Source organism: Zonotrichia albicollis, chromosome 4, assembly GCF_047830755.1.
Source record: "Zonotrichia albicollis isolate bZonAlb1 chromosome 4, bZonAlb1.hap1, whole genome shotgun sequence".
In the NCBI taxonomy this organism is placed as follows: Eukaryota; Metazoa; Chordata; class Aves; order Passeriformes; family Passerellidae; genus Zonotrichia; species Zonotrichia albicollis.
Window position 1 is genome coordinate 47,326,983 of NC_133822.1, and position 24,197 is coordinate 47,351,179.

The 24,197-nt window shown below is 37.3% G+C and overlaps 1 protein-coding gene across 6 annotated transcripts in view; it reads left to right on the forward strand.

Annotated features, from left to right (window-relative positions):
- Positions 1 to 15,093, forward strand: part of CAPS2 (calcyphosine 2) — a 31,494-nt gene extending 16,401 nt beyond the window's left edge. For 5 of the 6 annotated variants that reach the window (XM_026797668.2, XM_026797673.2, XM_026797671.2 and 2 more), the window contains 10 exons: positions 1,908 to 2,027; positions 3,124 to 3,198; positions 4,736 to 4,831; positions 4,946 to 5,039; positions 6,276 to 6,391; positions 8,481 to 8,557; positions 9,035 to 9,189; positions 9,726 to 9,845; positions 11,417 to 11,513; positions 12,775 to 15,093. In XM_026797668.2, the coding sequence (XP_026653469.2) occupies positions 1,908 to 2,027; positions 3,124 to 3,198; positions 4,736 to 4,831; positions 4,946 to 5,039; positions 6,276 to 6,391; positions 8,481 to 8,557; positions 9,035 to 9,189; positions 9,726 to 9,845; positions 11,417 to 11,513; positions 12,775 to 12,950 (1,126 nt within the window). In that variant the 3' untranslated portion in view covers positions 12,951 to 15,093. The remainder of the gene's footprint in view (positions 1 to 1,907; positions 2,028 to 3,123; positions 3,199 to 4,735; positions 4,832 to 4,945; positions 5,040 to 6,275; positions 6,392 to 8,480; positions 8,558 to 9,034; positions 9,190 to 9,725; positions 9,846 to 11,416; positions 11,514 to 12,774) is intronic. The other variant, XM_074539723.1, reaches the window with a different exon arrangement.
- The last annotated feature ends 9,104 nt before the right edge of the window (positions 15,094 to 24,197 follow it).

The following is a 24,197-nucleotide window of genomic DNA, read 5'->3' on the forward strand; positions in this document are numbered from 1 at the left end:
CAATGCTGGGCATGTAGGAAAAAAGGCACTATTATAAATGAGTTGGTCCAGGTTGTACAGTACCAATTCCTGCCTTCATTGCTATCCCTTTAGCTTCAAGAAAGCATTGCTTCTGTGCAGAAAGATCCCTCTATTTTAAGCATGCTTTAATAATTCAGGGCTTTATGCAAGCTGTCTGGTTATGACAATATAAGAAGATGCAAGCTAGTTTAATATAGTTTCATGTTACTTTATACTTACAAAAAAGTATCTGTGGGTATGTCTAGATTATTTTGCATTCTGTGCATAGTTTACAGTCTCTGGAGTCATCTGCACTGGTGTTCCAGCCCCTCAAATCCTGAGATTTGGAGGCTGAAATGTTGTTGCACTTCACCATTTCAGTTTTTATTTGTTTCTGTTAAAGTGGCAGTTTAAATGACCTATACTGTTTGAAAGTCTATTAACACTTTTACACTATTTAAAAGCTGACATGACAAGAAGGTTGCCTGAGGGAAACAGGACTGTCATGAAACACAATGTTAAATTCCAATTTTAATCCTCAGGATTAAAATTATGGAACTATGCAGGGTTGAAACCCCCAGTTTTCAGATAAGTGCTTGACTTGTGTCATATCCCTTTAAAGATTATTACAGAGGTGATCTTAAAAGTATGCTGGTTATGTTGAAGTGTTTTAGTTCTACTGATGTTGCATTAAAAGTACAGCTTTGTCCATCTTGGATCATGGATGCCCATTCTGTGTTTTTCCTCCTTCTGCAGCTTTGCCTTATTTTTTCCACGTCTTCCTTCTCCTACTCTGAACCCTTCTGTTGATAATGTCAAAACAATATTCAGTAGTGCTGCAGCTGCATCAGGATGAAGTTTTAATATAAAGAATCTCTCTGTTTATGTTCCAAATATAACTCTGCCAGTACTTCTAAACAAATTGGAATCAGATATCAGGATGTTAATCGGAAAAGATTAGTTCAAAACTGTTGCATGAATAAAAGCTATTTAAGGAAATTCAAAGGTATTTTGAATATTTTTTTAGTAGAGCAAATCCTGCAATTAAATCAGTGTAACTGATGTGTACAAAGATGTATCTGTATAGATCAGAGAGCAAGTTTAGAAAACTATAATAGCCATGCAAAATTATTTTTTCCCTTCTGATAACCATTTCAATAGCATAATGAGCATCTCATTTATTTTTGGAGGTTCTCTTCTTTTGTTTACTTGTTGAACTGATACAGAGAATATAAAAATGTTCAAAACCCAGTTAATCTGTTCCTATTTGCTTGTTGGGACTTTGAGATCCTCTCAGCTGTGTAGTTAGCACTTTGGGGGAGGAAGTGCCAATGTTTTTGTTGGAGGACAGATTGGATGGGGCTCTGAGCAACCTGGTCTAGTGAAAGGTGTCCTGCCCACAGCATGGGTTGGAACTAGATGATCTTTAAGGTCCCTTGCAACCTAGGCAATTCTGTGATTCTGAGGTGATGTCACTGGCCAGTGCTAGTAAACTGATATCACTGATATTGGAGGGAGGGAGCCATGGTTAAAGAATATCACTGATGAAATATTACAGAAGTAGTAGAAATTATGAAAAACACCACAAGCCTTCATAATAATAAGATTTATTTTATATAAAGATATATAAAATATACTTTAAATAATATGTATCTGCATTTAACATTACTACATAGCAGTGCATGGCCAGAATATTGTTGCGTATGTTTGATTTTGTGAAAGAGACTTAAGAATTTGTAAAAATAAACAAAAAATTAGACCCACAAATTTATGCAATCTTCATGGATCACTCCAAGATTGTATTGCTGTATTATTCTTGGATGTTTTCTTTCCTGCATAAAAATATGTAAGACCTGAAATCCAGCTATATTAACAGTCAGAGGGTTTCTCCCTGCTCTTTTGGTCAGAGCTGTTATAAGTGATCCAGAGCAGTCCACACGTTCTGATGCTTGCAAGGAAGCTCCAGGACTTTTGGGAGTTGGGATGGCACCAATGCGTTTTAGAAAAAGGACCCTCCATGAAACAAAGTAAGTTTATAAAAGTAAATTTTCTACTATATATTTTTTTTAGCTCTGTGAATTCTGTTTGCTTTTCTAAATGTTCTGTTTTGGCTTGGATCCACCAGCTTCATGTGAGGCCTTTTTTGTAGCTTTCCTGTGATTGTTATTGCCTAGTGAGGTAATAGGGACCTTTTTCTGTGAATTCTCTGTGAATTATGATTGATTCATAGAATTTATAAAAACTGGGAGAACATTGTTAAGCTTATGTTGATATTATTCATCACAAGGATTTGCCAGCCTTTTCTAAGTGCTTGGATGCTTGCAATCCTTTCAGAGATTCCTATCCTTAGGTGCATAAATTGCATAAATATGCATCTGTAAATGCTAATGTAGACCTTCACAATAATCATACTTTTCTTTCATGTTTTGATTTCTGCTGCAATAATTAACCCTACTGGCATTTAAATGACATTCCTGGACTGTCAGCATTGAACTAGTAGCTTCAGGGACTTTAAAAAAACCTGAGGAAACACTGTGATCCATAAAATTAAATGAATCTGCAGGTCTGAGTTTTGTTCTATTTTTCTCAACATTCAGGCAAGAATTTCTGCTTTGTGCATTTTAACATCCTGCTCTTAAGTCCTTCTCATCAAATGTCATCTTTGTATTTTTAAAAAAAGGAAAAAAAAGACAAAAATAACAGTCTCAATTTCTTACATCCATCACATAGACAAATCTTTCTTTCTGGAACTAGTAATAGGGCCAATATAAAATATTTATGTGGGTAAAAATGCCCCCACCTGGATATTTTTGCAAGAGAATGCATTGTTTCATGGAACTGTGGTGGGTGGTAGAGGTAAAGATAATACTTTATGTAAGTGTATGTAAGCAAAATTTCCCATTCATCTCTATGTTCTCTGTGAATGTACTCTCATATTATATAATAACAGAACACTTCAGAGCTCTGAGTTGCTTTCTAATTCAACTACAAAGGATCATCTCCTCAGCCAGTTGCCAAGGATACTGTATTTCATGGTTTTTGCTGTTGGAAAATGGTTGAGTTTTATGTAACAATTATCTGGGAGCATATAGGTATCATTAACATGCTGCATTATTTTCACAGAATAAGGACCAAATCAGGATTAACTGAGAACACGCTCTCCAGCAAGCTACGTTTCGATAGTAGGATTATATCGAGGTAATCACAAATTTTGTGAAGTTTTTCAATGCTCTCAATTTGTGAATGAGAATTACTCTCTTGAACTGATTAATTGCACTGAATATTTCTGCTCTCTATGTTGAAGGAAAAAATTATGTGTGGGTGTCCATGTGTAGTACAAGTTTTGACGTGGCTATTGGATAGTGGTTTTACAGTCCCACTGTACTATGTTAAGATCTATTAGTTGTGTTATGTTACCATCATACCCATAGCTCTAATCAGGACACTTACCACAGGGGCTGTCTAAAATAGTGCTTTTAGCTGTTGCATCTCAGTTGTTTAAAATTATTTTAGCCTTATCTTAGATGTGACAACTACCATAAGTAGTAGTGGCTTTGCAACTTGTTCATAGCTGCTTATGTATTAAATTTTAGAACGTTCTGATTTGAGTAGTGGTAGTATAAACATATTTTTCAGTTTTGAAAGTGATGCTTTTCTGCAGCTGTGAGCTGTATACTTGTTAGACACAACTGAATATTCAGCAACATACTTTCATATACCTCAATGAATGCAGTAGTCCTGGTGTATGTAATCCTTTAGTTAATCAGTGAAAATTATATTGGCATACTAAAACATGAAGCCTTGAGAGGTGTTTTAGCATTATGGAGAATGAAATATTGAATTAAAATACATGACCGTATCCACAACTTGAATTTCATGGTGGGTTAGAGAAAATAGTCAAAGAGCTCTTTAAAAAAATCAGTTGTACAGCATGCAGCATTGGAAATGAAATGGATACTGAGAGCAGCCTTGAGGAGAAGAACTTGGGGGGGCTGGTGAATGAGAAGCTCATCATGATCTGGCAGTGTGCACTTGCACCCAGGAAACCAGCCATGTCCTGGGCTGCACCAAAAGAAACATGGCCAGCAAGGCAAGGGAGGGGATGTTTCCACTCTGCTTCTCTCCTGTCAGACCCCACCTGCGGTGCTCTGCCCACCTCTGAGGTCCCCTGCACGAGAAGGACCCGTTGGAGTGACCCATAGGAAGGTCACAAAGATCATCAGAGGGATGGAACACCTCTCTTAGGAAGACAGGTTTAGAGAGTTGAATTGTCCAGTCGGGAGAAGGGAAGGCTCCAGGGAGACCCTCTTGCCTTCGACCCTTCCAGTGCCCACAAAAGGCTGCAGGGAAATTGGAGAGGGTATTTTTTTAAAGGGTGTGTAGTAGTAGGACAAGGGGGAATGACTTCACACTAAAAGCAGGCATGTTTAGATGAGCTATTAGGAAGAAATTCCTTACTGTGAGGGTGGTGAGGCACTGGAACAGGTTGCACAGGGAAGCTGTGGATGCTCCATGCCTGCAAGTAAGTGTTCAAGGCCAGACTGGATGGAGCTCTGAGCAGAGTGGTCTAGTGAAAGGTGTCCCAGCCCACGCTGGGGGTTTTGGAACTTAATCATCTTTAAGGTCCTTTCTAACTCAAACCATTCTGATTCCAAAATAAATGTTACTTATGTTTGGGTTGAATTGGATTTATGTAGATGAAAAACATAAAGGTGCTTTTCAATTTTCCTTCTAGAAATGGTCATGATGCTTGTAGGGAGTTGATTGGATTTTTTTTCACATGTGACAAATCCCTTACTGTGTATGAATTTCGACAGTTTGGAAAAAACAGGTAGGATTAATTACTTTTTAAAAGTGTTTTAGAAAACATATTTCACTTGTCCAAGCATCCAAGGATCTTAAATAAATATAATTGTTTCAGTACCAGTTTTGAATTATTTCACAGGACAAATGCCTTGCCTTTCATTCAGAAGGGAGTTTATCATCATCAACGTGGACAAAGAAAGGGAAAAGCTTATGATCTTAGTGACTTCTACGTTGTAAGTATTCTTCTGCTGACTGTAATACTATTTCTTTGGCGGTAATATTTGTGTATTTGAATTTTAAATTGTGATCTAGCCTTCCAGGAAGACCAAAGTCTTCCCCCTAAGTGACAGTTTTTGAATTAAAGACTTTCAGAAGTCTGGATTGTTTTGTTGTCCCTTGTTTTAGAGGTTCCAAATTTAGGTTTCAGATGAAGCTGTACTTTGCAGTTCTCCCCCTAGAGGGCACAAGACTGCTGACAGTCTGGACCTTTTTTGGACGAAGTGATCCACTTCTCTCGGGAAGGAGAATCCTGAAAGTGACCCAAGTACTTGCTGAAAGTAAATAATCTTTGCAAGGTCTGCTGGCAAACTCGAAGCAATGATTAAATATTTTTTAAACATGCAGAAATTGCAGGTTAATTGTTTTTAATCTACCGTTTGAAATGTAAACAACAGCTGTTTAGAGCAAGTGTATGAATCAATGTTAAGCTTTGTCTGCCATCTAATCTGGTGGCTGACTAAAAATCATATTTCACCTTCTGTAATGGGTGAAGTGTTCATGGTTTATAAATACTTGAGGAAGTTTTCAAGTACTGACTATTTTCACCAAATTCTTCAAATACTCCTGCAAATCTGAAGTTTGGAGGAAAAACCATGTTTGTGAGAAATGTAGAAAGTAAAAGATGTTGACATGAGTTTTAGCATGTTTTGTCTAATCACATGGCTATCCTAACTGCTTACACAACCACCTAAGAATTTAGAAGAAGAAATAGATGAGTTATACTATGGAAGATAAAGCTACTTGTTGGGTTTTTCATGTTTTATTGTTAGGTGTATTTCTGCAGCCTGCAGATGGAAGTGTTTTCTGAATAAAGATGCATCCAAAAGTCATCCATAAAATGTACTGAACTGGGTTCATTACCTCTTTAGGATGATGCTGTGTCTGTGAATCTCCATATCAGCTATCATGCTTCCTGGGCTGACATTGAGACATGCAGATCTCTCACAAAGTCCAAGTGGTCCAAATGAGACCCTTGCACAGGAACAGTGTCTCTGTCTCCTCCTTCCAAAGTCATGAGTTTTGGAGACTTTATAAACCAAGCCTGCCCAGATACTACAGTTAGAGCTACTGCAATTTTTATTCTTCTCAGTCTTCTTTGCTTTTAGTTTGCTGCTTTTCTTTATTTCCCCTTCCCCTCTGTATGTGAAATACACAACCTATTTTTAAGTTATTGTGTGCTTTACCAACAGGGAGCCAATCTGACTTTCCGAAGTGTCGATCATAACGTTCCAGAAAGTGTTAAGCAGAACCCTTTCTTCACCCTTCGTGTGATCAGTATTGATGAAGCAGCTATGGATTATCTAAAGTAAGTGCTCATAACTGCTTTTCAAATTACCTTTCCTTCCTTAAGCAAAAAAAAAAAAAAAAAAAATTAGTTCCTAATACCTTATTGTTTATAGTGCTTAAAGCAGAATCCATATTTAGGCTGTTGTTAAGAGAAATTAATAATTGATATTAGAAGATTTTGCATAGTCCAGTAACTTCCTGGAATGGTAAGGAGTAATTTTAAAGAAAGAATGGAAATGTGAATCTGTTCTTTTGCTTTGTTTGAGGTCACATGTTTTATATACAAATCATATACCTCCTTTTTTTTAGTTTGTGCATACTGCCTCTTGTCTTGTCAACAGGCACAACTGAGCAGAGCCTGTCTCAGTTTTCTTTACTCCTTTCTGTCAGGTACTCGTATGTACTTGAGGCTAAGACCCCTCAAGGCTTCTATTCTCCAGGCTAAACAGTTCCAGCTCTCCCAGGCTCTCCTCATATATCTTATACTTTGATCCCTTCCTGATTAGGAAGAGAATAATTTTAATTTCAATTAAATATGCTCAGTATCTAAAGACTACTTTGTCAGCAGAATTTGACTATTATGTTCTTTCTGCAATTGTTTAGACACCTGAAGCTTGTTCTCAGATATGGTAATATTCACCTTAAGTCCCTTTAGACTGAAACCTTTGCAAAGGAGCCATAGTAAGCTAACAGTGCATAGAACAGTAAATTCAAATTTAATTGGTTCTAGAACTGTATAGTTGTATGATGCTTAGTGCTAATTGTTCCCTCTTGGCTAGGTTTCAGTGAAATAAAACACAATATAGTTTAATTTCAGCTAGTTTATGTAAGACATTTTACATCTCAGAAGCCTATCATTCAAGTAAAGCAGCTTTTTCTATCATTTGTGGCTGATCTTATAACTGTGAAATTTGGAGTTGAACCAATGTTATCTCTGAATAGAAAAACCATAAAGAAGAGCAGCTCAATGGGTTGTAATTTTGGATTTTTTACTACCTGTGGTGGAATTTATTATTATTTCCTTTTTTATACTCGCTCTGTATCCTTTCCATTGGTGACTAAGTTTCAGTCTATCTTTTTCTTCTGTATGAGGATATTATTGAGCTCTCTAGTCTCTGGTGCATAAGTCTTGAATCGAGTCTTCTTACCTTCATTACTCTACTGAGAGAAAATCCTGTTCAGCTGTAGTCCAAAATGTCTACTGCAAATTCCCAGGAGCAGCTATGCCCTTCTGTCACAAACCATGAATCTCTTGGTTTACATATGTTCTAGAGGGACTATTTGGTCCTCTGCAGGTGCTTGTTGACTTTCCAGTTTAGGTGATCTGATGTAAGTAAGCTTTTAGGGACTTCATAATGGAAGGTACCCAAAGTGGAGATGAAAAGTCCTACTAGATAGCAGAGAGATAAGTCTTTGGCCTCAGAAAGCAGGAGTTTGTCATGGCAAAACACTGGTGAACAAGCAGCTCAGAGTTGACAGTAATGATTTTCCATTTTTTAAAATATTCTGATTAAAATAATTGTAGGACTTTATTGGTTTTTTTTTTTTTTTGTCTTCCAGCAGGTTCTTCCAAAATATTTTTTTATCAACCTTTATAGTAATTTTTGATGAAGGCTTGTGGGAAACCCTTCTCAGAAGGGAATTTAGCAGAAAAAACTCCACAAAATTTAATCATAATTTCTAGATATACTTTTGGTCCACACCTTTGCTATTTGTGTTCTAAAGAGAGATTTGAAAAGTATTACATGTTATTTTCTTGTTGGTGATTAAATGTAATTGCTTTAACAAACTCTTCCAGTGGTATGAGATTAGGATTGAACTAAACTTCTGGAGATTTTATGCATGGGAGGAATTATCCATGGTTAATGAATTAGTAGAGACAATTCCAGTTAATATTGTTAGAAGAGAATTTCTGCGTATCTGCAGCTGGTCAGCAAAAACTTTTGTGAGTGCCCTCTCAAACTCAAGCAATTGGATATTGTGTTTACAAGGGTAGTATATGAATTAAATAAAAAGTTGAGTATGTTGGCATTTTTCACTAGATCTGTTTTGAATATAGTCATATTACATGTAATTTTACTAATTAATATTAATTTTGACTTCTGTAGAGCTTCCTCTGTGGAACTCAAGGAAGAGCGTTCCAGGCAAGTGGTTGATAACAGTGACGTTTTCAAGAAGATTCAAGGTGTGTATCTACCAGAACCCATTCAATTTTGGTTTCTCTGTCTTTGTAGAATAAAGAAGCAACTCTGTGTCTCATAATGAAATTTCTTTATTCTTGTGAAGCAGTTGTTCCTAAGTTGCTTTGTATGGTAATCATGGCATGTAATCAGTTCTCACAGAAGTAGGCAGTTTTACAGTCTGAACATATTGAGGGCAATAGCCATTTTTTCTTTCCTTATGTGGTCTCTTTGAAAAAAGTTTATTAGATATTGCCTATTAGACATAATTTATATGGTTGTCACTCAAATGTTAAATAACTGGTGATTTCCTTTTGGATTGGCATTTTTTCATCAAAGACAAGGGAGCCTGAATGCACGGGTATGTCTTTCTAACCAGCACCATCACATATAGATGTGGTGTTCTTTACTTCTCTATTGTCTCCATGGCAAGTGGACAACTTCAGGTAAATGTTGTGTCCTTTATTTCTCTAAATCCTCAGGTATATTCAGAGAAACACTAAGTAAAAGAGGAGTTCGGGTTATAACAGGCTTAGGAAAGTATTTCCGACAAATGGACAAGAACAGAAATGGTTTTCTCTCTCGGGCAGCCTTCAAAGAAGCTCTAAAAGTTTTCCATTTGGAAATGCCTGAAGTGGTGAGTCTAGCTGGAACTAAATGTGGGTATTATCTTTCTTAATTTATGGAATTGCTTCTTTTCTTTGCTTAAATCAACCTGGGTTCTGCATGTTTTCTTTAGGTGGTATTTTTTTTACCCTTATGATATATTGGTATTTCTGCACTTGGTACTATGTGAAGTTGTTAAAAATGGAAAATTATATATTTCAAAACATGCAATCTTTTTTTACATCATGATATGAAGAAGGAAGTGTGATTGAACCCATTTTTTCTCTTTAGGCTTTTAAAAATAATTTAGTTTATGCTCTCTACTTAGCTTTTTTCTTTGTTTTATATATTATGTTGTAAAAGTAGCTCACAGTTATCAGAACTGTGAAAAATGTGAATTATGGTCATCAGTGACCACTGATGACAAGCGTTATTTTAACAAATCTCTGAGTGAGTATGGATCTAGAAGTTTGGGGGTTTTGTGAGAATACTGTAATGTCCTATTATTATAATTGTTCTCTTTCAAGATATAGTGAAGAATTCTGGCAAAATATTTTTAAATTGCAGGACTTTGAATCCTTATGGCTTATTCTTGATGACAGCAAGAATGATAAGGTCGACTATGGAGAATTTACTCATGCCATATTTGGAGAAATGAATGAATACAGGAAAACATTTGTAAGAAAAGTAAGTTTTATTGCAGATATTTTAAGTGTAGATATTTTGCAGTCTAACTTTGGAGCTAGTCACTCATCATATTCTAGTTGTTGGTTTTTGTTGTTATTTTTCTTAAGTTCTATACCTGGAAATTGACTTACTGAAGTTTCAGATCAGTTTATCAACAGAAAGGTAAATTAGTGGACTGCATTACTGGGATTCATAAAGTTAGAGGGTTTTGAGAAAATGGTTAAAAAGAACAGGCCTTTGAGAGCAGTTTTGTGAACGTTGCTAATACAGCGAAAAGTTTTCTAAGCAGTAGAGCAGACGTGACAAATAACACAATAGACTTCTGTAAAATTTGCCTTATAGATTGCAACAAGGTTATTTAATGTATATCTTCAGAAGGTCAGTATGAATGGATCTCTGTGTTTTGTCTCTCATGAATGAGCCATTGTTTTAGCTACCATTACGTGTGTTTTATATGATTGGATAGAATTCTTGTCAATATGTTTTGCTCTATGCGTGATTGGCTAAAATCACACCCCCTTGGCATTTCCTTTGGATCAGAGAGCTGTTAACATCCTGTCTCCATTGTCCCAACAATGTACTGAGACTGATGTGCTGAATAAATAGCTCACGACACTGGTTCGGATTTTCCCTGTCTCCGTTCGTTTGTAAATACCGGCCAGCAGCATGCATGCTGTTCCATTGTTAAATTAGTTCATTTTAAATTCTAGCATTAATTCCTTTATTATTTTGAGTTTTCATGCATATGTGCTGTTCTTATAGTTCAGTCCTATGTATAAATTATCTGGCGGCCTGAGACAATGTCTTCCAGAAGCCTGTTTCTTTATTCTGGCAAATGAAAAATTTTGGCAAATTTGCATGTGTAGACTTTCTTCCTGAAGTGCCTGAAATAGGATGCAGCAATACCTGTCTCCTTTGAGACCAACAGTAAGAGTCATTGTATTTGTGAGACATGTTATATGGGAAATGCCACTTGTTATTTGGCTATAATGTAATGTGCAGCTGTTTGCAGTATCAGACACTGATCACAAACCAGCCAAAGGAATGGCAACTGGATGTCAAGATCAAGAAAAATGACAAATACTTTCATGCTTTCTATCATGGAGGATGTGACTCTCCTAGCTTTATGTATGGAGCATGTGTATTTGAGTAAACTGAAATGCAAATGAAGCTGCTGTTAGCAGTGCTGGAGAGGCTGTGGGGAGGCTTCTGCCAGAATGATGCGGAATCTTAATAATTGGAGGAGGCAGAAGGGAAGCAGCTGAACTTCTGATTCTAAAGATGAGCTGGAAATTAGGGAGAGGAGACAATTTTTTTTTTTTTGTGTTGACCAGGGGACACACATTTGATTTGATGTGAAAACTGTTGAGGTAAAATAATCATGAAACTGCATGATCTAGAAGGATTTTCTAGTATCTGATGCCTTACATGAAATAGGTGAATTGACATCATACATTGCACAAGATCTAAAAGTATGTGCTAGGTAGTTAAGTGTATTTGATCTTTTCATCTTTCCACTTGTTTTTTTTTTTCCTGAGATGCTAATATGAAAGTCTCTTTTTCCCCTATAGGCCTATATGAAACTGGATTTCAACAAAACTGGGAGTGTGCCTATGGTAAATGTCAGAAAATATTACTGTGCAAAGAAACATCCTCTGGTATTGGCAGGTAATTCACATGAAGAAACAAACAAAAATCTGTAACTACGGAAATCTTCTTGTTAGCAGAGATAGCAGATCCAGAAACTGGTTGGAAATACAAACTGTTTTCATATTTACTTAGACTTGAGCTGTTAAAGGGGAACTTTCTTCATCTGAATTGAGTCTCTCCAAACATAACTATAAGTAGTAATGTGTTCATATACACAATTTTAATACTTGCCCTTTTTATCAAGCTGCTAATACTGCCTGTGTGTAGAGTACTTCTTTTGCCTACCTCTGTAAGCAGTTATTTCACAGCTTTCATCTGTAAGTTATCAGTGGCAAATATGATATTATCTTTCACTTAGTAGGATACTCTCATTTTCACATTACTGTTTTCCATCAAAATGTGCAAGGATTCTAACTGACTTGGAATGTAATCAGCGCCTGAATAATTTATTCAGAAGGAACTTAATTTATTTCTGGGACAGGTTTGTCATCCTCTACAGAGGAAATGCTGGTTTCTTCATTATTTTTTACAGGATTCTCAAAAATGTTTAAAGTCTGATATTGAAAAAATAGGAATTTAAATACTTGTATGTCTGTTTTAGAAAACAATACCTCCATGTAACAAACTAGTCACTGTGAAAGTCTCCATGATGTCATGACCCTTTCTTTTTTACCTGTAGAAGAGAGGGGCTTTTTTATACTGCTAGTGATTTTAATGATAACTCATGAAGTCACAGGGGGTATAGGGATACAATATATGATTTTTTTCCAATGCTGTAATGCCATATTTTTTGTACTTGTTACCTCAAAGAAATAATCTTGATTATTACCTTTATAAAATTGCTAAGACACAGATGTAAATTGCAGAACACTTTTCAAATGCCAATTTCCATCTTAAAGTTTTCCCAGAACTTTGAAGTTTTATTACAGTAAACATGCACTTTCTTACAAGATAACTTCAGAATTTTAGTTTACAAATGCATTATGCAGCTTTTGCAGTCATTTGAAGAAAAACATTTTCAAGCTCTCATAATTCATTGTGACTGGCTGACCCTGTGTTTTCTGTGGATACTCAATTCTATCATGCTATTAAAGTAAGGTAATTTCTACAGGTGGTAATAAGTGAACCAATGACTTAATTCTGAAATCAGAATATTGAATTTATTAATGAAAAAAATATTTACATGCTAAAATTTGGAAGTTTCTTGCCTGAAATATATTAAATATTTCATATTCACTCATCTTTAAAATGTATTTAATAGAAAAATATACTTTCACAGGAAAAACTGCAGAAGAAGAAATCAAATCATCATTTCTAGAAGCATTAGGGGATTCCTGCAGCAACCCCAGTGAAGTGTCCTATTCTGAGTTTGAAGATTACTATGAAGGATTAAGTTTTGGAATTGGGGGTGATGATGATTTTGTTAATATCTTAAGGAATTCATGGGGAATTTAGAGTGGAATATGACAAAAAAGAAGAAGGGACATTTTCTAAACAAGGAGTGACTAAGTAAGAGAGGATTTAATCTTGATGGGCATTACTTTATAATTGGTGTCTTAAACTGATATCAGGGACAGAAAACTTCAGATGCTTTCAGAATAATACATGGCAAATTTCATGGAGTATCTGGTGAGTTATGCTAGCCATTCTTCTAATAAAAAGGCTGTTCATGTCTTTTCACTGGAAATTATTAAGGCTGTTTCCCATACAAAAAGCCATTTAAAAAAATATTAAAATAAAGTTTCCTATTTTAAAATAAGAGGGAATTAGAATGCTAAAATGCCTGAAGGGGTATGCGCAAGAGAAAATTTTGTTTTCTGATGCATTGTGAAAAGCTTCACATTTGACTGCAGAAATGTGAATGGTAGCTTTCCTTCAGAAATTTTCTTTTAACATTCTTTGTCTCGTTTATTTTTTCTTATGCTGCTATTAAGCTTGAAAGAGAGCAGGTCATCCTTTTCCAGTTTTGAGGATGTCTGCTGTACTGAAAGTGCAGAGATGTTCACAGCATTTATCCCTTGGGCCTGTGCACCCTCTTGACTGATCTTGCTTTGTCATTTTGATCAGGCATCTGAAACTGAGCATTGGATCTCAAAGGTTTTAGTAATCATGCATTTATTTTGTAATCCATATTTTTGTTTCCTGTATTTTGCTAAATGTTTTAAAAAATAATTTATATTTAAATATCTGCTATCTTTATATTGCTGAGTTTTTTAAGCTAAAACATAGCAATTATATATTTTGTCAAACTGATATATAGCATTCCCTATCTATTCTGAAAGTATAAAACAGAAAATATTTTAAAAAGGCCCAAAACAACCACCTCTGCAACCACAAAAATTAAATTATAAATTAAAATATTCTTTTCTATTTCAGATAGTTCTGACAGGTACGCTTTTCAATGTAATACATCTTGCTAATTCTGTAAAATTCTTTGTGTTAAGAAATAAAAATACACAGTTAATGAGAGAGAGATGTTGATTTTCATACACCTGTCACTGAAATTAACTGTATGTTGAACTGCATTTCTTAAGCCTATGCAATTAAAATATATAACTTTCCTCTAAGCTTGTCTGCCTGGTTTTGAATGTATGGTCTGTTGTTAAAGCAATCTTCCTCTGAGACAGAATTTGTGTTTCATAGGAATTAAAGGGCAGTACTGGAATGGGTGCTGAAATGAGGGACTTTGGTCCCCTGTGGCTGGCTAGCATATTCAAGATTTAGTACTTCCTTGTTCTAATAACTTGTGTGTTTTTATGTCTGGATTGTTTGACCATGGCCTCAAATGTAACAACTATTGGAGGTTCTATTCTAAATCCTCAAATGAGGGATCTTGGGTGGGTTCTTTTGGGGCTGCAAAAGTCTGTACATATTTTTTTTACAGAGAAAAGCAGATTTTGTCAATGCATATTCTGAGCAAGAATTCTGACTCATTATTATTTTTTTGTTCCCCATTCTTGCTGGAATTTCTCTCACTGGAAAGGTTTTGTTAATTAGTATTCTTGGAACTGGTGATTCTGAGAAGGGCAGGTAATTCTGAGAAGGGAAACTAGCTGGTTGTAGAGGGATCTGCTCGTTAATGAGTCCATTCAAATTTCTGAAAAAATGCCAAGTCGCATTTTTGTTAGTTTTTTAAAGAATCATGCTTTATTTAGACTTTTTCACTTAGGAGAATTGCACCAACAGATAAAACTGTAGCTCAATTTAATGAATGAAAGTGATTGTGAAATGAGGTACTGACATATTTCTTTATGCAATGTTTAATTTTATTGTGAAGCTTTTAGGAAAATTGTTCCACATTTTCCTATGGAATGGAAAAATTCAAGACAAATAGATGTATGCTAAGTGGGCCTGCTTGTCAGAAGAAGCTGTATAAGTCATATCTACCACAAATTTATTTTGTTGTTATCATGGAAATGAGGTGCTGTTATAAGAACATAGCTTTTATAGTCCTAGGGTTTTTTTTTTTTTTATTTGAAGAAAGATCCCTAACAGGATAATCTAAGATAGATACTAAAGGCCAGAATTTTCCTGAAAATGAAAGCATTACTGTGGTAATTATGTGAAACCTGCTAGCTATGTAATTTTATTAACTACAAGGTCATTTACACAGGTCCTGCTTGATCAACTTGCTCTCCTTTTATGATCAAGTGACCTGCCTAGTGGATGAGGGAAGGGCTTTGGGAGTTGTCTGCCTGGACTTGAGTAAAGTCTTTGATGCCATTTCCCACACCATTCTCCTGGAGAGGCTGGATGCTCATGGCTTGGACAGCTGCACTCTTTGCTGGGTAAGAAACTGGCTGGATGGCTGGGTCCAAGAGGGTGGAGGTGAATGGAACCACATCCAGCTGTTGAACAGTCACTGGTGGTTTTCCCTGGGCTCAGTAGTGGGGATAGTCCTGTTTAATACCTTTATTGATGATCCGTATGAGAGAATCAAGTGCCCTCTGAGTAAGTTTGCAGACTGTGTGGGAGTATTGGTCTGCTGGAGGGGAGGAAGGCTCCGCAGAGGGATCTGGGCTGGATCAATAGGCTTTGGCCAATTGTGTGGGGTCCTTTGCTTGGGCAACAGGGCCAAATGCCAGGTCCTAAATTTGGGTCACAACAACTCCATGCAGCACTACAGGCTGAGGACAGAGTGGCTGGAAAGTGGCCTGCTGGAAAAGGGCCTGGGGGTGCTGGTTGGCAGCAACCAAACAGGAGCCATTGTGTGCCCAGGTGGCCAAGAAGGTCAGTGGCATCCTGGCCTGCGTCAGCAATAGTGTGGCCAGCAAAGCAGAGCAGTGACTGTCCCCTGTACTGGGTGCCAGTGAGGCCACACCTCACCAGTTCTGGGCCCCTCACTACAAGAAGGAGCTGGAGCATGTCCAGAGATGGGCAACAGTGCTGGTGAAGGGTCTAAAGAATAAGTCACATGAGAGGCAGCTGAGGGAGCTGGAGTTGTTTAGCCTGGAGAAAAGGAGGCTTAGAAGAGACCTTATTGCTCCCTACACCCACCTGAAAGGAGGCTGTAGCCAGGTGGGGTTGGCCTCTTCTACTGGGTAACCAGCAACAGCACAAGAAGAAATGGCCTCAAGCTGCAGTGAGGGGAGGTGAAGATTGGACATCAGGGAAAAAAATTCCACTGAAAGGGTGATCAAGCATTTGAACAGAGAGGATGGAGTAACCATCCCTGTAAGTGTGCAAGAAATGACTTAGCACATGGTGTTTAGTCAAAGGTTGGACTCTGAGATTTTTACTGTCTTTTCCAACCTTACTGATTCTGTGATCAGTTGTTGCCTCATCAGACGTGATCTCTATGACAAATTTTTAATCGCATTTACAAAAATGAATCTTATTCTGCCCACAGTTTCTCATTGTCTAAGCTTCAGATGGTGGCAAAGAATTCAAACCAAATTCTTCCCAAGATTTGCCCACCATGCTTACCGTGAGTAGAAAACCACAGAAACTATTCAAACCAAGGTCTGTGGTATCTGATTTTTTATTAAGAGTTGTCTCAATGGCCTGAATAATTGTGTTCTGACTTGCTCTTACGTACTTGTGAACATTTAATGAACTGAATTATTTCTTTTAATCAATGCTTTGTAGCTTTAAAACCATCTGGGTTTATGGGTTTAAAAACTACTGGGTTTACTGCCTTTAAATGCATTTCAAATAAAGCTTTCTACATTTGCTATCTTTTTAAGAATTGCCCATGTTTTCTAAATTAGAGTGTGTTCTTACTTAAAGTGGGGTTCTCAAAGAAGATTCTTCACTGAAATTCACTGCTTAATAAACTAGTTGTCTTCATGCCACCATGATTTACACTTCTGCTAAAAAGTTATAGCAATTTGCTGTAGTTGAGAACATCAGAAGTGCATTATGGTGTGAATGTATTTCGTCGTATTAGATGTGCAGGCTCCCAGAAGACAAGCAGAAATTAGTTAAGTGATTTAGCTCCTTATTCTTAAGGTCTGTAACTACTTCATTAAGTGAATATGCACTGACACTGTAAGCTGGAATGTTTAAGAGCACTTTGAAAAATCGAAGCACAGGCACACAAAGAGCAAACCTGCAGTAGCTTCACTGCTGATGGAAATACAGCATCCTCACCAGGTTTAGCTTTGTTGCTGAGAGAAAGCATTTTTACTGATTCACACTCAAAAACTCATTTCTCTACCATAGGTTACTGCCAGGTGATCAAATTGTGTGCATCTTTGTGGCCAGAACAACAAAAAGATTAAAAACGTGTCTTGCACTGTGTGTTTGTAGGGACGTGCTGCTTACTTTTGGAGTTTGGGTTTTTGTTTTTATGTGCATTGGTTATTTGGTTTGCTGGTTGGGATTTTTTGTTTATGCATTTTTTTTTATTGTGTGAGAGTGTTTTTTGTTTTTGTTTGTTTTTGTGGTTTTATTTTTGGTTTGGTTTGGTTTTAAGCATGCTATCTCTACATAGTAAAAAAACCTAGAACTGATTTCTGATATGTTGAAGAAAACAGTTAAGTTTCTGTGTCAGAAAAAAGGAAGGTAAAAAAAATCACAGGCTTTTTTTTCCTTGATATTACTCTAATAGTTTATCCTTCTTCTTTATTCTTAACAATTCAGAGAGCGAGTTAGTTCAGTACTTGCTTTTCATGTTGTTAACCATCTTGTCTTTGACAAGTTGAGTCAGAACTACTCAGTTGTAACCATCAGATATCTCCACTGATGCAAGAGGTCTATTTAGGCTATTTGTTTCACAGAGGACATTTCATAATATTAACCAGATTGGACGATACTTAGGAAAGAAATTTGCTAAGACATTATTTGCATGATGACCCAATGAAATATCTTTATTTTGTGACTGCTGTACTTTTGTGGTGTCCCTTTTTGACTGTGAGGAACTTGAGGCCTAAAGTTGATAAAAAATACCTTTGAGCAAAAAACCCCCAAAACAAATAGATGCTTATCATAAGTTTCTTAATGTTTATTAGAGCATCTGTTGTGTTTATCTGGAATTTGTAGTGTCTGACTACCTCTTTCCTGAGGTATTTTTTTCCTATTTTTTTCCTCCTCTCTCATGTGTTATATATTGGGTGGAATTAATTGGTTATGTGCACAGAAACTTCAGTATCAGCATTTGCTGCCAATGTCAGAACTTAATGTGTCCAGTCTCCCCAGAGAAGCAGCTCTGAGTTAAGAAAAGTAATAGTAATTTCTTTGTGGTTTGATTTTTTGCTCCATTCTCATGAAAGACGTTTAATATTTTAACAGCTTTTGCTGGTGTGTGTACGCTTTTTCTAACTCCTGTCTTCTGACCTTTTACTGTAATTTCCGCTCCCAGTTTTTAGGAGAAAAAAGGAACCTGAGAAATTCTGAAAAATGAAGGAAAAATGGTTTTTAAGAAGGTATGCTGGGTATTTAATTAATGAGAATTCTCCCTCTAGACACTCAGCATGGCTTTCAAACTGCCCTTTTGAGTCATCTCAAAGGATCTCTTTGCTGGACTCCTTCCCAGTGCACAAACACCTGCGAGGTTGTCCCCTGGGACAGCTGAGGCCAGCAGGCACAAGCCCTGGTGAGAAGGGCTGCCCTGGTGGGGGCAGAGGCAGAGCTGCCTGCCTGTCTTTGGGCTTACATCTTCTCCCTCAGCCTTGTTCACTTCTGCCTAGACCTGAGATAATAGTGTCACCTTTATCTTACCCCAATTTCCCTAAGCTTGCTCACACTCCAAAGTTCAGTGGTCAGAGCTTCTTTATACAGTTTTGCCAGAATGGGCAAGAAGTGCTTCATAACAATGTTGAAGCCATCAGCCATAACATTTCAGTCTATCACACCTTGGCCAGGGACACTTTCCACCAGACCAGGCTGCTCAAAGCCCGATCCAGCCTGGCTTGAACACTTCAGCCTCTGCTTTTCCACATATTTCTGTTTTATGCCATGTCTTATATAAATCTCTCCATTGAGGAAGACTCCATAGCCTCTCTGGCACTCTGTTCCAGTGCAGCCAACCATAGTCAACCCTAATCATAGTGGCAGCTTGGGGTTGAGCCTGAGGACCCCAGGAAAGTGGGTGGCTCAAATTGGAAAGGTGTGAAAGGAGCAATGCTGATGCTAAGCCGTGCTGCCCTTGGCATGCCTTTTCCAGCCTGGGTATCCCTGGAGCTGTAGGCTCTGTAACTCTCTAAACCCTAGCACTAACCCTAATGGTGGCTGGGGGCTGAGGTGACATCCTCAGCACCCTGGGGGGTGAGGGGACAAACATGCTTTGGTATGAGCATGCCTTAAATGATAACTGCTTTACACTGCTGTATACTTCACACGGGGAAACCCCATTCTGCTATAGTAAAACACAGGTTAATATCAGTGAAACCTAAAATAACAGCTTTGGAGATGTATCTTAAAGCAATATTTCTTTTTTTCTTACAACTTGTGTTGAGTAAGTGAACACTTAATCACTCCTGTGTCTAATTCTGGGATCCTATGATTTGTCTTGGCATGAATTAAATCCTGTACTCACAGTGGTAAAATTATTCCCCTGAAGTAATTTCTTTTGACAATAGCATTTGCCTTGCAGATGCAGTGATTAACTGCAGGCTTCAGTTGTGAATACTGCAGTTGTTTTCATCCTCTACACATTCTTGAATTCTTCTCCGTTCTCAATGTTTCATGACCAAAGGAAATAGCAACAAAAGTTAAACCGGTGCTTTTATTTTTCCTTTAGAACAATCATTACAAGTGCCTGATGTAGCAACACAATTTAAACTAAGATATTCTGCTTTTTATGGGCTTAATATGCTTTTGAGATGTATCTGTTCTAGCTATTATTGTTGCATAGATCAAAGTAACCACAGGAAATAGGCACTCTAAAAGTTCAGTCATTTATTTATTAAAACCAGTGCAGTTGGAAGGGAATCAGTTGTCAGTGCCAGATAATTAACTTTCCATATTCTTCATGTTTATTTTTTTATACTTTTCCCCTTGTTTGAGACTACGTGATTTCTAAGTTCTCTTTCCAGTGTTATCTTGGTATGCCTCCAAACTTTTCTTTTGGGAGCATCCTTCTTGGAAATTAGCTTCTTCAGTAACACCCATAATGCTAAAATATGTTCAGAAATAATTCAAAATATGAGCTAACATCCAGGAAGAAAAGTCCCTGGGGAAAAGGATAGGAGACAGGGCAGATAAAAGCAAATAGTAGCTGCAATGGCATTCCAAGTCTTTAATATTTTTTGTTCATTCATATCTTTTGACTTTCCTCTTCCTTCTGAACACCAGTCATAAAGAAAAGCCTACCCTGTAGTATTGGTCCATGTAAATACTCTTCCTTCACATTAAGTCAGAAGAGATCTGCCTGGAAGAGATTTTACAAGGCTGTCTACTCCATTCTTCTGTATTATCTGAAAAAAACCCCACTTGTGCTGCTTTCTCACTTGTGATGGAGACTCCAGCACATTCCCAGGTAATCTGTTCTGTTGCTGGTACAAGTTGCCTGCTGATTGACCTGAATATTTCTTGCTATGGTTTAAGCTGATTACAGCTACTGCTAGCCATCCTTCCCTTATGTAACAGCTTTGAAAACTATTATTACATCCCCTTTGATCTGAAGTCTGCTAAATATGGCTGTTTAGGAAAATTGCATTAACAGGACAGATTGAAGACCATTCTCATTTTCCCCCCATAAGTGCCAATGGTTACTTTCCTTGTGTTGAATTCAATGTTCTACACGAGGTGCAGTGCTCTGGTTAAGGTCCTGCCACTGAGGTACTTGCATTATGTAGCTTACTTTTATATCTATATGTCTTTCCTCCCTCTCTCTTTCCTTTCACAACCTGGTTTTATTAAGTCTTGCTGACATTGTGGCTTTAACTCACAAATTTTCTTCTCAAGAACTGCTTTCTTCTAGCATTATTTCAGTTGAAGTGAAAGGGTGAATGCTACCATGTTTTGAGATGTGGGGAGATGTTCTTGCTGGAAAATCTGGTGTGAGTGTCTCAGTTTTGTGGGAGCTTTGTGCTTATGCTTCTTTTCAGGCTCCTAACAGGTTTGCATCAGCTTTACCTGACTAGAAGTATTATTTCTCCTTCCCAGTTTAGCTTCATAGCATACCTGTTTAGTGAAATCCACAGCATAAACACGGAATCTTTAATGGAAAATAAAGAAGAACTGAACAGTTTTATTTTTTTTAATCCTTACTCTTTTAAGAGCAGGGCTAAGAGTAAAAGGAAGCCAAACCAAAATGTAAGGTGTTTAATAGCAGCTTTTGTCAGGTGCTGTATGTAAATAGTCTCTTATGCATTTAATAAATGTAATATCATTATGTGTGCAGGTATTTATTAGAATAGGTTTTACCATTGCTTATTTTTGATACCATATGGACATGGAATCTATGGAAAATACTTTGTTTCAGCTGAAAATATCTTTATTAGACTTTGAGATGTGTAGTAATTCCTGTTGCAGTCTGATGCATAGAAATGCAGGTAAGACAAGCCAAAGCCTTCTTCTCTACAACCATGTTTAAGATGTGGGATGTCTATTTCCTACTCCTCTCCTTTCTTCTTTTACCTAAGTTAGGCTGCCTCTAACTTGGTGAAGTGAAAGGTTTTATTCATTGAACATAGTGGAGGACTGCTGTTTCCAGGTGAGATTTTTCTTCAGCCCCCTTGTCAACTTGCTACTGTATTAATGTCTGCAGTGCCTTCCTCCTCCTCCTCCCTGTGAAGTTACTACCATAAATAATACATAAAATTGTGAACTGCCTTTCAACCTGAAGAAGCAGTCCACAAGGTTGCTTTAGACACTAGTCAGGATTATGTCAAGATTACTAACATTTTAGCCTTCTTTTTGGCTCAATTGCATTTTTCTCTCACTAAAATAAAAGGAGTACTAAAAACTGCAGCTGTATTAGTTCCAAATAACATGGATTACAAACAGTTCCTTTGCATTTCTACTTCAAAGGGTCTACTTCAGTCTTTTTGATAATTTGTTAGATTGAATTGTACTCTTGGGCTGTAGAAACTATTTGATAGCAGCATGAATGTAGGTTGTGAATTCTTAACATATCTATGAGCAATTTAAAGGTGGAAAAAGATGTTTTTTAAAAAATCAACGCAGAATGAGGTCAACATCAGTTTAGACTGAGTTTTAATTGCTGGTTTCTAATATCTGTCTTGATAAAAAGTGTTCAGAAGCATCAAACAGGAATTGGTATGATAGGTGTTAGTTTAGGGATCAAATAAAATGTAAATGGAGGCTGGTGTAGTGTCTGTGCTTCTGGAAATGCCTTATGTCCTCTCTATAGCAGGAAGCTGATTTTCCTGTCACCAAAACAGGATGTGGACATGCTTTTCCCTTTAGAAGAGATGATGAACCAGACGACTTCTTGCCCATCTTGAATTCATTTTGCCTATGGGAAGGGCTGAGTGGCTATAGGGTGGGAGCTGGCACATGGAACTTCCCCAAGAAATTTTCAAAATTAGTATTAAAAGCCTAAGCCAAGGAGTTATTAAAACATGTAAATGAACCTGATAAGCAGTGCTCCTTTTCCCCTCCCCCAGGATTTGCATAATATTCACATTAATTATGATACTGCTAGATTTTAAATTAGAGCTTCCTTTTATGGAGGAGGAGTACAAATCTTTTAGTCACAGTAGTGGGAGAAATTTAAAGGTATATTTAAGTCAGCAGCTCTGCTCTCAGAGCATCTTTTTGCATTTTTTCTTCTACTCTGCCTCCCCTTTTGCTGCTGAATCTCTTTGAGCTGGGACATCAGCGACTGTTTCATTAATGTGCTTTCTAGTTTTAAAGAGCCTAAAAGATGTGTCACAGCCTGAGCAAGACACAATGCACACCACTACATTGGGATATAATCCTTGCCTCAGAAAATGTAAAATGTGAGTTGGAAAAAAATATGAGACCTGGAAGACATGAGGATGGGAGACAGGGATACTATGTTAATGATACAAACAGCCCACTCTTAATGTAATAGCAAGCATCTCAAATTGCATCTTGCTTAACAAGTACCTATGGCAGCAATTTATAGAGTGAAAAGATTACTGAAGAGTCAGAGCAAATCTTCAACTCTGCATAGTCTAGCAGGAACACTAAGATAGGTCCCTAGATAGGTAGGGATTAAAAATATTACAAGGATTTTCTTTGTTTAGGTAATTTGCAAACAGATTTTTAGAAGTCATTATTTTTTAGAGAGGGCCTTTGAATCTCCCATATGATATTTCCTGGCTGCATAAAGTTTTATAAAAAAACAATTATTACATGATATGAGAATACTTCTTCCATTTTGACAGTGACATTTGTAAAAAAATGTAATAGGGAAGATTTTTCTGGCTTTGTGTGTGTGCTATTATGAACCTTGATCTTGAGAAAAAGCAGATGAGGACCTGAGTGGAACACAATGACAGCAAGGGGCTTCCCTGTGCAAGCAGCTGTCTTGCACATTTAAGTGGAGTTCCCAACTACAGCTGATTGACCTCTCTCTCTCTGCCAGTCCTCTTAAAGGCCAAATTGCAAGCTAAGTATAAGGGTGCAAGTTACAAAACTGGCACCTTGAATTCCCACCAGAAGCTGGTAGAAAGTTTGTACCCATGCTGCTGCATATGAGCTGGGATCTTGAAGTGAAAATGTCTTCTTAAAAAGGGATATTAAACTTTCAGGACATTTTAGCCTGCGTGCTTTCAAGCTGGAGGGAAATGGAGGTTTAACAGCAATCCATTCTCAAGAAATGGTGTCATGAGAGTTATGGCAGAGTCTGTTAGTCCCTGGCAGGAGTGTGCTGATTTAGGCAGCTGTTTTAGAGTACCTCTGTTGTCACACTCTTTAGGCTGCCTGCTTATTCCAAAGAAAAAGCAGAGCCTTCCAGAACTTTAAGGCACGTATTGTTCTCTTTCTGAATATGTAAAAGTTTATGGAAATCACCACAGCTATAGTGACCAGCAAAAGTGAAGTGGATATTTACTCTTTCTATCTGACACAGATGTTAGAGGTTGATCCCCATTTCCCTGTTTCTATGGCTGAACGGATCAGATCAGTCTAGGACCTGTGTCCTACTGCAGGAGGTGTGCAGGGTCTCAGATAAGACTGTTTATGTCCTGATGGCCCCATTCCTTCAGTCCAGGCAGATCCCTCCACATCTCCACTTACACCCAGGACAGGTAGGTGGCTGTGGCTAGTGTTTTGTTGGTTGTGTTGTACCTCCTGTCCCCAGGAGGTGTGCTCAACAGTATTTGC